Below are 11,619 nucleotides of genomic sequence, written 5' to 3' on the forward strand. Positions count from 1 at the left end.
AGGATGCTCGTATATATAAGTTCTGCCCAGCAATATCGCTTATGCGGCTCACTTAACTACTTTTGCGGCCTCACGGGAGTGACTCAAAGCCCGCATCTGCGGCTATCTACGCACCTGCGCCTAAACTTCTGCTCTTGTGGACTCGCTTCTGCGGAGCCCAGCTCCATAGCCCAATTCCGCTTCTACAGTCTTCCTACCGCATCCGCGGTTCCCACTCCGCAGGTGCGATTACACCAGCAGCACCCAAACTTCAGCAGCTTCACTAAGTTCAATTCCAAGTTTGTTGACCACCCGAAATAACCCCGAGTCCCTCGGCAACTCAACCAAACATACCAACAAGTCTTAAAACCTCCTGCGAACTTAGTCGATCCTTCAAATCACCTCAAACAACATCAAAAAAATACGAACCGCACCCCAATTCAAGCCTAATGAACTTTGAAATTCCAAATTTCTAAAAACGATACCGAAACCTATCAAATACATCAGATTGACCTCAAATTTTGCACACAAGTCACAAATGACACCACGTTCCTACTCCAACTTCCTGAATCCCAATCCAACCCTGATATCAAAAACTCCACTCCCGGTCAAACTTTCCAAAAATCCAACTTCTGCAATTTCAAGCCTAATTCAACTACGAACCTCCAAATCACAAGTTGAACATGCTCCTAAGTCCAAAATCATGCAACGGAGTTAACGGAATCATCAAAACTCCATTTAGGAGTCGTTTACTCATAAGTCAACATCCGGTCAACTTTTCCAACTTAAGCTTTCAATTAAGAGACGAAGTGTCTCAATTCATTCTGAAATCCTTCCGGACCCAAACCAACTAACCCAGTAAGTCATATAACAACTATAAAGCAAAAAATGGGCAGTATACGGGGGAACGGGGCTACAATTCTCAAAATGACTGGCCGGATCGTTATACAATTGAAACTTTTAGATTGTTAAAGAATTAATTTTTATTTAGATTTGAAGGAGACTTATGTTGCACCATTTTTTAGATGGAATTTGATTTCTATTTTTTGTATTGGACAAGCTTGGTAATTTTTTTCATTTGAAAATGAAAAAGTTAGTCTCTTTTGTAATTCAAATTTGGTTGGTTCTGGTTCTTTAATAGGTTACTATATTTACTTGATATGATTGCTTAGTTTAAATGAGTTCTTGCATGTTAATAAAACTTGTAATAAACGCAAATAAATCAGCCAGAAGTCAGCTTTTTGTGGCACAAGAGATTAGGAAATATCTCCAAAAGAGAATTAAGAGACTTGTGTCCAATAATATATTCGATCCCCCATGACTTTTTAGATTTTCTGATCCTACTACTAAGGCTATTTTGATGAATTAGGCGATGTTCCTAGAGGATGTTGAGTTTACGGGGATAGAGGGAGAGTTATGCACTTTGTCTTTGAAGAGGAACATATTGATACTATTCCACTAATTGCTATCGACTATGCTTAGGGATAACTTCTGATGCCTAAAATTTATAAAGAAGTAAATCCAGATCAATACAATGACATTCAACCTTCCGTTTGAGAAATTATTCCCTAAGAACAACCTCTACGACCTCAAGAACTAATGTTATTAAAGAAATTATGCATTTGAATATTTGCATATAATTTTAGAATTTTGAGGAGATATTGTAATAGCTTAGAAATTTGTTGATGATAGGCTATAATTGCGCATTTTAGCCGCTTATTACGCTCTAATTTACTGCACTTTAATTGAGTTTGAGCTTTAATCGCTAGTGTTTTGCACTAAATATGTGTTTTATGCCTTGTAGGACTAATTCCGATCTATGTAGGCGTTATGAAATGAATTCAAGTGATTTGGAGCTTTGAAGTCTGAGTAAAAGCCCAAGGAATTAAGCCGGGATCGTGTTTGGGGATCAATGGATGACAGTTAAGAACGAGACGAAGAATCGAGTGGGCATACGGTGCATTCTCTAGTAAAATGCACATAACTTTTCGCTTAGAACTCTTTTTGGGCTCCACAATATATCGCCGAAAAGCTATTTGAAAGGGCGACAACTTTCATGTTTTGCATTTTCGCAAATTCTCACTACCGCACCACCCAGTGAGGCGCAGCGTACGCCGTGCCTTTGGAATTATCCTGCAGTCTGTCAGAATCAACTCTCTGAACTTCCCCACAAGCACACCGCACAGTGCGGCGCAAGGTGCGAGCGCCTGTACAAATTTTACAGAGTCAGAGTCCTATTTCGCGCAGGAAAGGGTGTTTCGTCTGGGTCCAACCCTACTTGATACAAATACATATAAAACGCTATTTTGAGGACTTTTGAGACACTTTTGACCTAGGAAGAGCACAAAGCCGCCGTGGAGGCCGGGTTTCATCTTTTCTCCTACCAAACTTACTAACTTTTGTGTTTCTTTGTATGATTTATTGTTTTGCTACCATGTCTCTGTGGAGCTAAGCTTCACGTTCTAGGGTTGTGGTTCTTTCATGACTATTGTTATTCGAATATTGATTTTGATTTCTTGATTTATCGTATTAGTTTATTTATTCAATCCTGCACTTAATTATTTAATTGTTTTATCACCAATTGAATACTATCTACGAATCTAGAATTGAACTCGAAAGTGGGAATTCTAGATTGCATATAGGATTGAGTGGAGCATGTTCTTGAACCTGGGCATCGGGGAACGGATTCGCGGTTAGGATAGACATATACCTAATTGCCTTGCTTGGTTGATTTACAGGAATTATAAATGCGTTCTTGTTAGTTCTAATTCCATAGACATATAGGCGTTAGGTTAGCTTGAATAGGCGAGTAAGAACTCGACAGGTTCTTATGAGCAATATTAACCCTGTCAACCAATAAACCAGATAAATTAGTTAGTCAATTCAATTGAAGAATACAATAGGAATGTTAGATAGCCCATAACCCTAGATCGTTTTCATCATATTGATAACATAAAAATCTACTCTTCCTCTGTTCAAAGTTCATTATTTGTTTTTATTTATTTTAATTAGTTTAGAAACAAATACTTCTAGTCTTAATTCTAGTTTAGATAGTTAGGATAGTCTAATTTAGTTAATAGTTAATCACAAGTCCTCGTGGGTTCGACATCCGACTTCTAGTCACTTTATTACTTGACAACCGCGTATACTTGCGTGTGCGTTTGGAAGCAACAAGTTTTTGGCGTCGTTGCCGGGGACTTAGAAATTAGCTACTTGACTGAATTGAGCTTTTATTAGTTATTTATTCAAGTTTTAATTTTCTGTTTACCTTGTTTGTGTTAACACAGGCTCCTCTCTCGAATGCGAAGGAGTAGAAGCGCAAACAATCTCCTTCCTCTTGATCCTGAAATTGAACGAACACTTCACAGAGTGGGAGGGAAGTCGAAGCTAAAACTAGAATAGAAGGAGAGTTGGAGACCGTAGTTCAACCACAGCCAATAGAGATGGCAGGTAATGAAGAGGATGCGGTGATTGAAGCCGCAAGGCCAATCTTGCTAATATAACTCAGGCTATTGTGAAGCCTAAGATCATAGGGCATTTTGAACTCAAACAGTACATGGTGCAGCTGATTCAGTCCACAGGGCAATATGTGGGCCTATCTCATGAAGACCCGCAGAGGCACATTCAGAATTTCTTGGAAATTACGAATACTTACAATTATCCAAACGTTTCCAAGGACTATGTTACGCTGACACTATTTCCCTTTTCACTGTTGGGGGAAGCTAAGGAATGGTTGCAAAAGGAGCCCGCAAACTCGATCCACACTTAGGATAATCTAGCAAGGAAATTCTTAATTAAGTTTTTCCCCACTAAGAAGACAAAGTCATTGAGGAGTCAGATTCTTGAGTTCGAACAACAGGATGGCGAGGCACTTCGTCAAGCTTGGGAAAGATACAAGAAGCTAATCAGAGACTGCCCACATCATTGTCATACTGATGAGGTATTGGGTCACACTTTTGTTGACGGGCTAGATGATGCATCAAAGATGAATCTTGATTCAGCTTGTGGAGGTAGTTGCATGGCGAGATCGTACAGTGAAGTCCAACTCTTGCTAAATAATTTCACTGCTAATGATCATAATTGGCAAAGAGATGGGGATTCACAAAGGGCAATTAAACAGAAAGCAACCGGGTTGATTGAGCTTGATGACTTCTAAGTCATGAGGGCCGATATAGCAAAATTGGCAAATCAGATGAATAGAATGACAATGCAACAAACACAACAGATGCAACCTGTACAACAGATGTCTATTTGCTGCGAACTATATGGTAATTGTCATATGAGTGACATGTGCCCCACGAATCCTAAATCCATATACTATGTGGGGCAACAGAGCAGAGGTCCAATAAATCAGCATGCACAATATGGGAACACGTACAATCCAAATTGGAACAATCATCCCAACTTCTCAAGGGGTGGAAATCAGCCGAATCAAAATCATTATAGACCCCAAGGAAATTTCAATCAACCTCAGAAGCCACCCAACAAATGGAAGAGAGTACGAATGACTTGCTAATGAAGTTGTTGCTTGACAATCAACAGCTCAGGACCGATTTCAGAAATCTTGAGAGGCAAATGGGGCGGTTAGCAGCAAATCAAAATACTAGACCTGCAGGCGCTCTCCCCGGTGATACAGAGAAGAACCCTCAAGTTAATGCAGTTACACTTAGAAATGGAAGGGAACTAGAGGAAGTGCCAAAAAAAGAGAAAAGACAAGCCAATACCTGAGGGGGAGTTGATTCCTAAGGCAACACATGAGTCCAAGAAAGATGAAGCAAGTTTAGAACCAGTGGAGACTGCAAGGCCACCACCACCTTTCCCCCAGAGATTGTAGAAAAAGAAGGATGATCACATGTTCAGCAAATTTCTCTCTATGTTGAGCCAGATTCAATTGAATATTCCATTGGTGGATTTGCTTCGTGAAATTCCAAAGTATGCTAAGTACATAAAAGATATAGTGGCTCAGAAGAGGAGATTGACTGAGTTCGAGACAGTTGCACTTACTGAGGAGTGCACATCAAGGGTCCAAAACAAGCTTCCTCAAAAGCTCAAGGATCCTAGCAGCTTCACTATCCCTGTGCAAATTGGTAATATTGATGTGGGTCGTGCACTTTGTGATTTGGGGGCAAGCATAAATCTGATGCCCTTGTCCTTGTTCAAGCAATTAGGTATGGGAGCTCCAAGACCAACTATTGTGATGTTGCAGCTAGCTGACAGGTCCATAGCACACCCTGAGGGGGTGATTGAAGATGTGTTGCTGCAAATTGGGAAATTCATCATCTCTGTGGACTTCATTATCCTAGATTATGAGGCTAATGAACTGGTTCCAATCATATTGGGACGACCTCTCTTGGCTACTGGTGATGCAATTATTAAAGTGAGAGAGGGAAAAATAATTTTGAGGGTGGATGACGAGGAAGCAGTCTTTAATGTCTACAAAGCAATTCAACTTCCCCGCCACTATGAGGAGCTCTCGATGATATCTGTTGTGGGGGTGGATTAGCAACTTCTTGACACGAGTGTATATCTAGACGGTTCTCTAGAGAAAGCACTTATGTTGTCCGATAGCTTGGAGAATGATGATGAGGTTGAGGAGATGATGCATATCCTTGATGCATCCTGTGCTTACATGCAGAGGATACACCCTTTTGAGCCCCTGAATAGGCCGAGTAGGCCTCCTCCAAAGCTGTCAATTGAGAAAGCTCCATAATTGGAGCTCAAACCCCTGCCCCCTCACCTTCAATATGCTTATTTGGGCAGTTCTGACACTTTACATATTATTGTTTCTTCTGACTTGTCTAAATTGTAGGAAGAAAAGCTATTAAGAGTGCTACGTGAACACAAGCGAGCAATTGGGTGGACGATGTTTGACATTAAAGGCATTAGTCTAGCTTTTTGCATGCATAAAATCCTCATGGAGAATGGACACAAGCCAAGTGTAGAGCAACAACGCCGACTAAATCCAATCATGAAAGAGGTGGTAAGAAAAGAAGTGATTAAGTGGCTTGATGCAGGTATTGTATTTCCAATCTCTGATAGCAAATGGGTAAGCCCCATCCAATGTGTACCTATAAAAGGGGGGATGACTGTAGTGGTTAATGAAAATAATGACATGATTCCTACAAGAACTGTCACTGGGTGGAGAATTTGCATAGATTATAGAAAATTGAAAAATGCCACCTGCAAGGACCATTTTCCCCTCCCCTTTATTGACCAAATGCTTGATTGATTAGCTGGCCAGGAATACTATTGTTTCTTAGATGGTTACTCGGCATATAATCAGATTGCTATAGCCCCAAAGGACCAAGAGATAACCACATTTACGTTTCCCTATGGCACGTATGCATTCAAGAGAATGCCCTTTGGTCTCTGTAATGCACCTGCGACTTTTCAAAGGTGCATGATGATTATTTTACTGAAATGGTTGAAATATTTGTGGAAGTGTTCATGGAAGATTTTTCTGTGTTTGGATGTTCTTTTGATAATTGCTTAATGAATCTTGATAAAGTGCTTGCTAGGTGTGAAGAGAGGAACTTGGTACTAAACTGGGAAAAGTGCCATTTCATGGTACGTGAAGGTATAGTCTATGGGGCATAAAGTGTCCAAAAGCGGTTTGCAGGTGGACAAAGTGAAGGTGGAGGCGATTGAAAAATTGCCCCCACCAAAGTCAGTCAAATGCATTCGCAGTTTCTTGGGCCATGCAGGTTTTTATCGTCGTTTCATTAAATATTTTCGAAAATTTATTCTCCTTTGTGCAGGCTTCTTGAGAAAGATGTCTCTTTCAAGTTTGATGATGCCTGTCTGAAAGCATTTGAGGAGCTGAAGGGAAGGTTAGTGACTGCACCAATTGTCATTGCTCTGGATTGGGAACAACCATTTGAGTTGTTGTGCGAGGCGAGTGACATAGCTATCGGAGTTGTTTTGGGGCAAAGGAGAAATAAAATCTTTCACTCTATTTACTATGCGTGCAAAACTCTGAATTCGGCCCAGATGAACTACACAGTTACTGAAAAAGAGTTGCTTGCAGTGGTGTGGGCGTTTGACAAATACAGATCTTATCTAGTGGGGACCAAAGTCATCGTCTACACTGATCATTCAGCTATCAGATACTTGTTTGAAAAGAAAGACGCCAAGCCGAGGCTGGTTCGTTGGGTCCTCCTCTTGCAAGAGTTTGACTTAAAGATCCGAGATCGAAAAGGGACAGAGAATCAAGTGGCTGATCACTTGTCCAGATTAGAAAATCGAAGCCATGTAGCTGAAGGGGGGTCAATCAAAGAAACATTTGCTGATGAGCAGTTATTGGCAATCACCTCAAAGGAAGCCCCGTGGTATGCAGATTATGTGAATTTTATTGCAAGTGGGGTGACACCACCAGAATTCACACCCGATAATAGAAGAAGGCTCCTACATGATGTGAGGCTCTACATCTAGGATGATCCATTCTTATATAGGCTATGCGCAGATCAGTTGCTGCGAAGATGTGTCCCTGAGGAAGAGATGAATGCAATACTGCTGACTGTCATGCTTCGCTGTCGCGACCCCCGTTCACCCTCCATGAACATGTCGTGATGGCACCTAGTTCCTACAACTAGGTAAGCCTAACAGTGCGGAAATAACAATTTAACTTGAGGAATAATCAACTAAAAATGAACATATGAAAAATAACAACTGAATATAAGGCCGCCAGGCCTATACAACTCTAAAGATATGCGGAAGTCTACAACTCAATCCCAAAACCCGGAAACTCACGGGAAACACAGGCTAATAGAATTACCATAAGTACATCTCCTGAATATCTACATCAAAAGTATGATAGGATAACAGCTCTACAACTAGAATAAGGAAGAAGACTCTTCGGTCTGCGGACGCTGCAGATATACCTCGAAGTCTCCGTGTGTCCCCTCGCCTCAAGGATAGTGCGCCAGAGAAGAGGTACCTGGATCTGCACATGAAAAACATGCGCAGGAAGGGCATGAGTACACCACAGCGGTACTCAGTAAGTGTCAAGCCTAACCTCGGTTGGGTAGTGACGAGGAAGGTCAGGGCCCTACTGAGGTAAAATATAATATTAACTAACAGTATGAAAATCTGACAGAAATAATAAGTACAGCAGTGGGATAAGACAGGCTAACGAAATAATAACAACTACACAAAGAACGAAATGAACACAGAATGACTACAGCTCAATACCAAGAATAACAATGAGGGTCTCCCAGGATACCGTCCTGCAGCCCTTTTTCTCAACTGTCCAGTGGATCTCCCGGAATACCGTCCCGTAGTCCAACTCATGTGCCAAACCGAAAGATCTTCCAGGATACCGTCCCGTAGTCCAACTCATGTGCCAAACCGAAGGTTCTTCCAGGATACCATCCCGTAGTCCAACCATCAATATGCAGGGGGGGATCTATCGGGAATCTAACCCGCAGTCCCAAAGTAAAAGTGCAGGGGGATCTACCAGGAATCGAACCCGTAGTCCCAAAATAAACAAACAGGGGGGGTGCTACCGGAATCCCACATCCGTAGTCCCAATATAAATGCGCAACCACAGCCAGAAATATACCACGGAATGAAGTATGAAATACAACACAGATAGAACTAGCCTAGCATGCTTCACGTAGAAACGTCAAAATGACTCAAGCAATTAGGCAATCAAGTCAACTAAACATGATTTTCCTAATCTAGCACAAGTTATAATTTCAACTAGAATAAGGCAAGTAAGAAAGAAACCAAAACTCAATGACTTAAGTAAAACCGAATTTTCCATCAATCGGCTCAAGTACGCGCCCGTCACCTCACGTACAAGGCACTCAAATATCAAGTAACAATCCTAAGGGGTAAAGTCCCCCACACAAGGTTAGACAAGCCACTTACCTCGAATCGGCACCAAAATCAACTCGAAATCACACTTTTGCCACGAGTATCCGACTCTGAATGGCCCAAATCTATTCAATTCAATTACATATCGTAAGTATTATTGCAAACAACTGATTCCACTATTAAATTTAAAGCTAAGGCGCGAAAATAGGTAAAATGACCAAAATGCCCCTCAGGCCAACGTCTCGGAATCGAATAATTTTCACATTTTCAGAACCCTCGTACTCTCACGAGTCTAACCATATCGGAGGTCAAATGCCCACTCAAAATCCAAAAGTTGGGTCTAAGAAGTTTTCCCCAAACTATCCAATTTTTGATCCTAAATTCGAATTCTAATGATGGATTTAACTAGATATTGATGGGATACAACTAAATAGGATTAAGAAAACGTTACCCAATGATCTTCTCTTAAAACCCTCCAAGAATCGCCCTCTCCCGAGCTCTCAATTGATTTTTCTATCTTTTGAACTCAACCCTCGAATTTCTTATTTCTGAATAGGGATTACCGCTTCTGCGGCCAAGGGACCGCTTCTGCGGTCCCGATTATGCGGAATCCAAGCCGCTTCTGCGGTATCTTTAAAAATCCGACCTTCCATTTCTGCGGTTCCCGTCTCGCAGAAGCGGGCCCGCTTCTGCGAAAATCCTGCCGCTTCTGCGGTTCCTGAGGAGGATGCCCCTACTCGCTTCTGTGGTGACCAAGGCCGCTTTTGCGGCTCCGTTCCTATGGTTCTCAAGCCGCAGAAGCGAAAAGATACCAGAAGCAGCAGAACTGCTACCTCTCAACTTCTAAAATTCTTCCGTCGCTCATCCGAAACCATCCCGAGGCCCCCGAGACCTCAACCAAAAACACCAATACCACCTAATACCTTATTCAAACTTGTACAAATCCTTAAAACACCTAAAACAACACCGGAAACCCGATTTAGTCAATGATTCAAGCCTAAGAACTTCAAATTTCTTCCAAATACGCTTTCGATCAAAAACCTAACCAAAACACGTCCGAATGACCTGAAACTTTCCACACACATCCCAAATGACATGACGGAGCTACTGCAACTTTCGAAATTCCATTCCGGCCCTCGGATCAAAAATTCACTATAGGACCGGAAACTTCAAAAATTCAAACTTCGGCATTTGAAGCCTAAATGAGCTACGGACTTCCAAAATACATTCCGAACACGCTCCCAACCCCGAAATCACCTAACGGAGCTAACAGGACCATCGGATTTCCATTCCGAGGTCGTCTTCACACTGTTCCGACTACGGACCATTTTTCCACACTTATGCTCTCGTTTAGGGACTAAGTGTCCCAAAACACTCCGAAACTCAACACCGAACGTCCCGGCAAACCAAAATAGCAGAAATGAACTTAGGGGAAGCAGTTAATGGGGGATCGGGGCATTAATTCTTAAGACGACCGGCCGGGTCATCACATCCTCCTACACTTAAACATTCTTTCGTCCTCGAACGAGCATAGAGAACATACCTGAAGTAGTAAAAAGGTGAGGGTATTGGCTGCGCATATCCCGCTCGGTCTCCCAAGTCGCCTCCTCGGCCGGCTGACCCCGCCACTGAACCTTCACTGAAGCAATGTTCTTTGACCTCAACTTTCTGATCTGTCTGTCCAATATAGCCACTAGCTCCTCAACGTAGGACAGATCTTTGTCCAACAGGACAGAACAAAAATCCAACGCGTGAGACGGATCACCGTGATACCTCCGGAACATCTAAACATGAAATACCGGATGAACTCCGGCCAAACTAGGAGGCAAGGAAAGCTCATAGGCAACCTCCCCAACTCGCCGCAAGATCTCAAAAGGGCCAATAAACCTCGGACTCAACTTTCCTTTCTTCCCAAACCTCATGACGCCTTTCATAAGCGAAACCCAAAGCAGAACCTGCTCACCAACCATATATGAAACATCACGAACCTTCCTGTCCGCGTAACTCTTCTGTCTGGACTGGGCTGTACGGAGTCTATCCTGAATCGTCTTAACCTTCTCCAATGCATCCTGAACTAACTCTGTGCCCAATAGCCTGGCCTCACCCGGCTCAAACCAACCCACCGGGGATCTACACCTCCTACCATATAAGGCCTCATACGGCACCATCAAAATGCTGGACTGATAGCTATTGTTGTAAGCAAACTCCGCCAATGGCAAGAAATGATCCCAAGACCCTCCAAACTCAATCACACACGCACGGAGCATATCCTCAAGAATCTGAATAGTGCGCTCGGACTGTCCGTCCGTCTGGGGGTGGAATGATGTGCTCAACTCCACCCGAGTGCCTAACTCCTGCTGCACGGCTCTCCAGAACCACGATGTAAACTGGGTACCTCTGTCCGAAATAATAGAAACTGGAATACCATGCAGACGGATAATCTCCCGGATATAAATCTCCGCCAACCGCTCCGATGAATAAGTGGTACACACAGGGATGAAATGAGCGGACTTGGTCAGCCGATCCACAATGACCCAAATGGCGTCAAACTTCTTCAAGGTCCGTGGGAGTCCCGATACGAAATCCATGGTGATGCGCTCCAACTTCCACTCCGGAATCTCTATCTGCTGAAGCAACCCACCCAGGCACTGGTGCTCATACTTTACCTGCTGGCAGTTGAGGTATCTAGACACATAACCAACTATATCTTTCTTCATCCGCCTCCACCAGTAGTGCTGCCTCAAGTCCTGATACATCTTCGCGGCACCTGGATGGATGGAATACCGCGAACTATGGGCCTCTACTAGAATCAACTCTCGAAGA

At 42.7% G+C, this 11,619-nt stretch overlaps 1 protein-coding gene across 1 annotated transcript; it reads left to right on the plus strand.

The window, feature by feature from the left end:
• The first annotated feature begins 4,138 nt into the window (after nt 1–4,138).
• LOC109215036 lies at nt 4,139–5,689 on the plus strand. Its single transcript, XM_019379048.1, has 5 exons — nt 4,139–4,477; nt 4,522–4,671; nt 4,865–5,066; nt 5,148–5,302; nt 5,483–5,689. Exons 1-5 carry the CDS (start codon nt 4,139–4,141, stop codon nt 5,687–5,689), a joined length of 1,053 nt encoding a protein of 350 aa, XP_019234593.1.
• The last annotated feature ends 5,930 nt before the right edge of the window (nt 5,690–11,619 follow it).

Source organism: Nicotiana attenuata, unplaced genomic scaffold (genome assembly GCF_001879085.1).
Source record: "Nicotiana attenuata strain UT unplaced genomic scaffold, NIATTr2, whole genome shotgun sequence".
NCBI classification, from domain to species: domain Eukaryota; kingdom Viridiplantae; phylum Streptophyta; class Magnoliopsida; order Solanales; family Solanaceae; genus Nicotiana; species Nicotiana attenuata.

Excerpts from the sequence above, each read along its gene's own strand:
- LOC109215036 (XM_019379048.1), top strand. The coding sequence starts at position 4,139 with ATGAGGGCCGATATAGCAAAATTGGCAAATCAGATGAATAGAATGACA. Across the intron at positions 4,672-4,864 it reads ATGGAAGGGAACTAGAGGAA|ATTCAATTGAATATTCCATT; the intron begins GTGCCAAAAAAA and ends ATGTTGAGCCAG. Across the intron at positions 5,303-5,482 it reads ATTATGAGGCTAATGAACTG|CAACTTCTTGACACGAGTGT; the intron begins GTTCCAATCATA and ends GGGGTGGATTAG.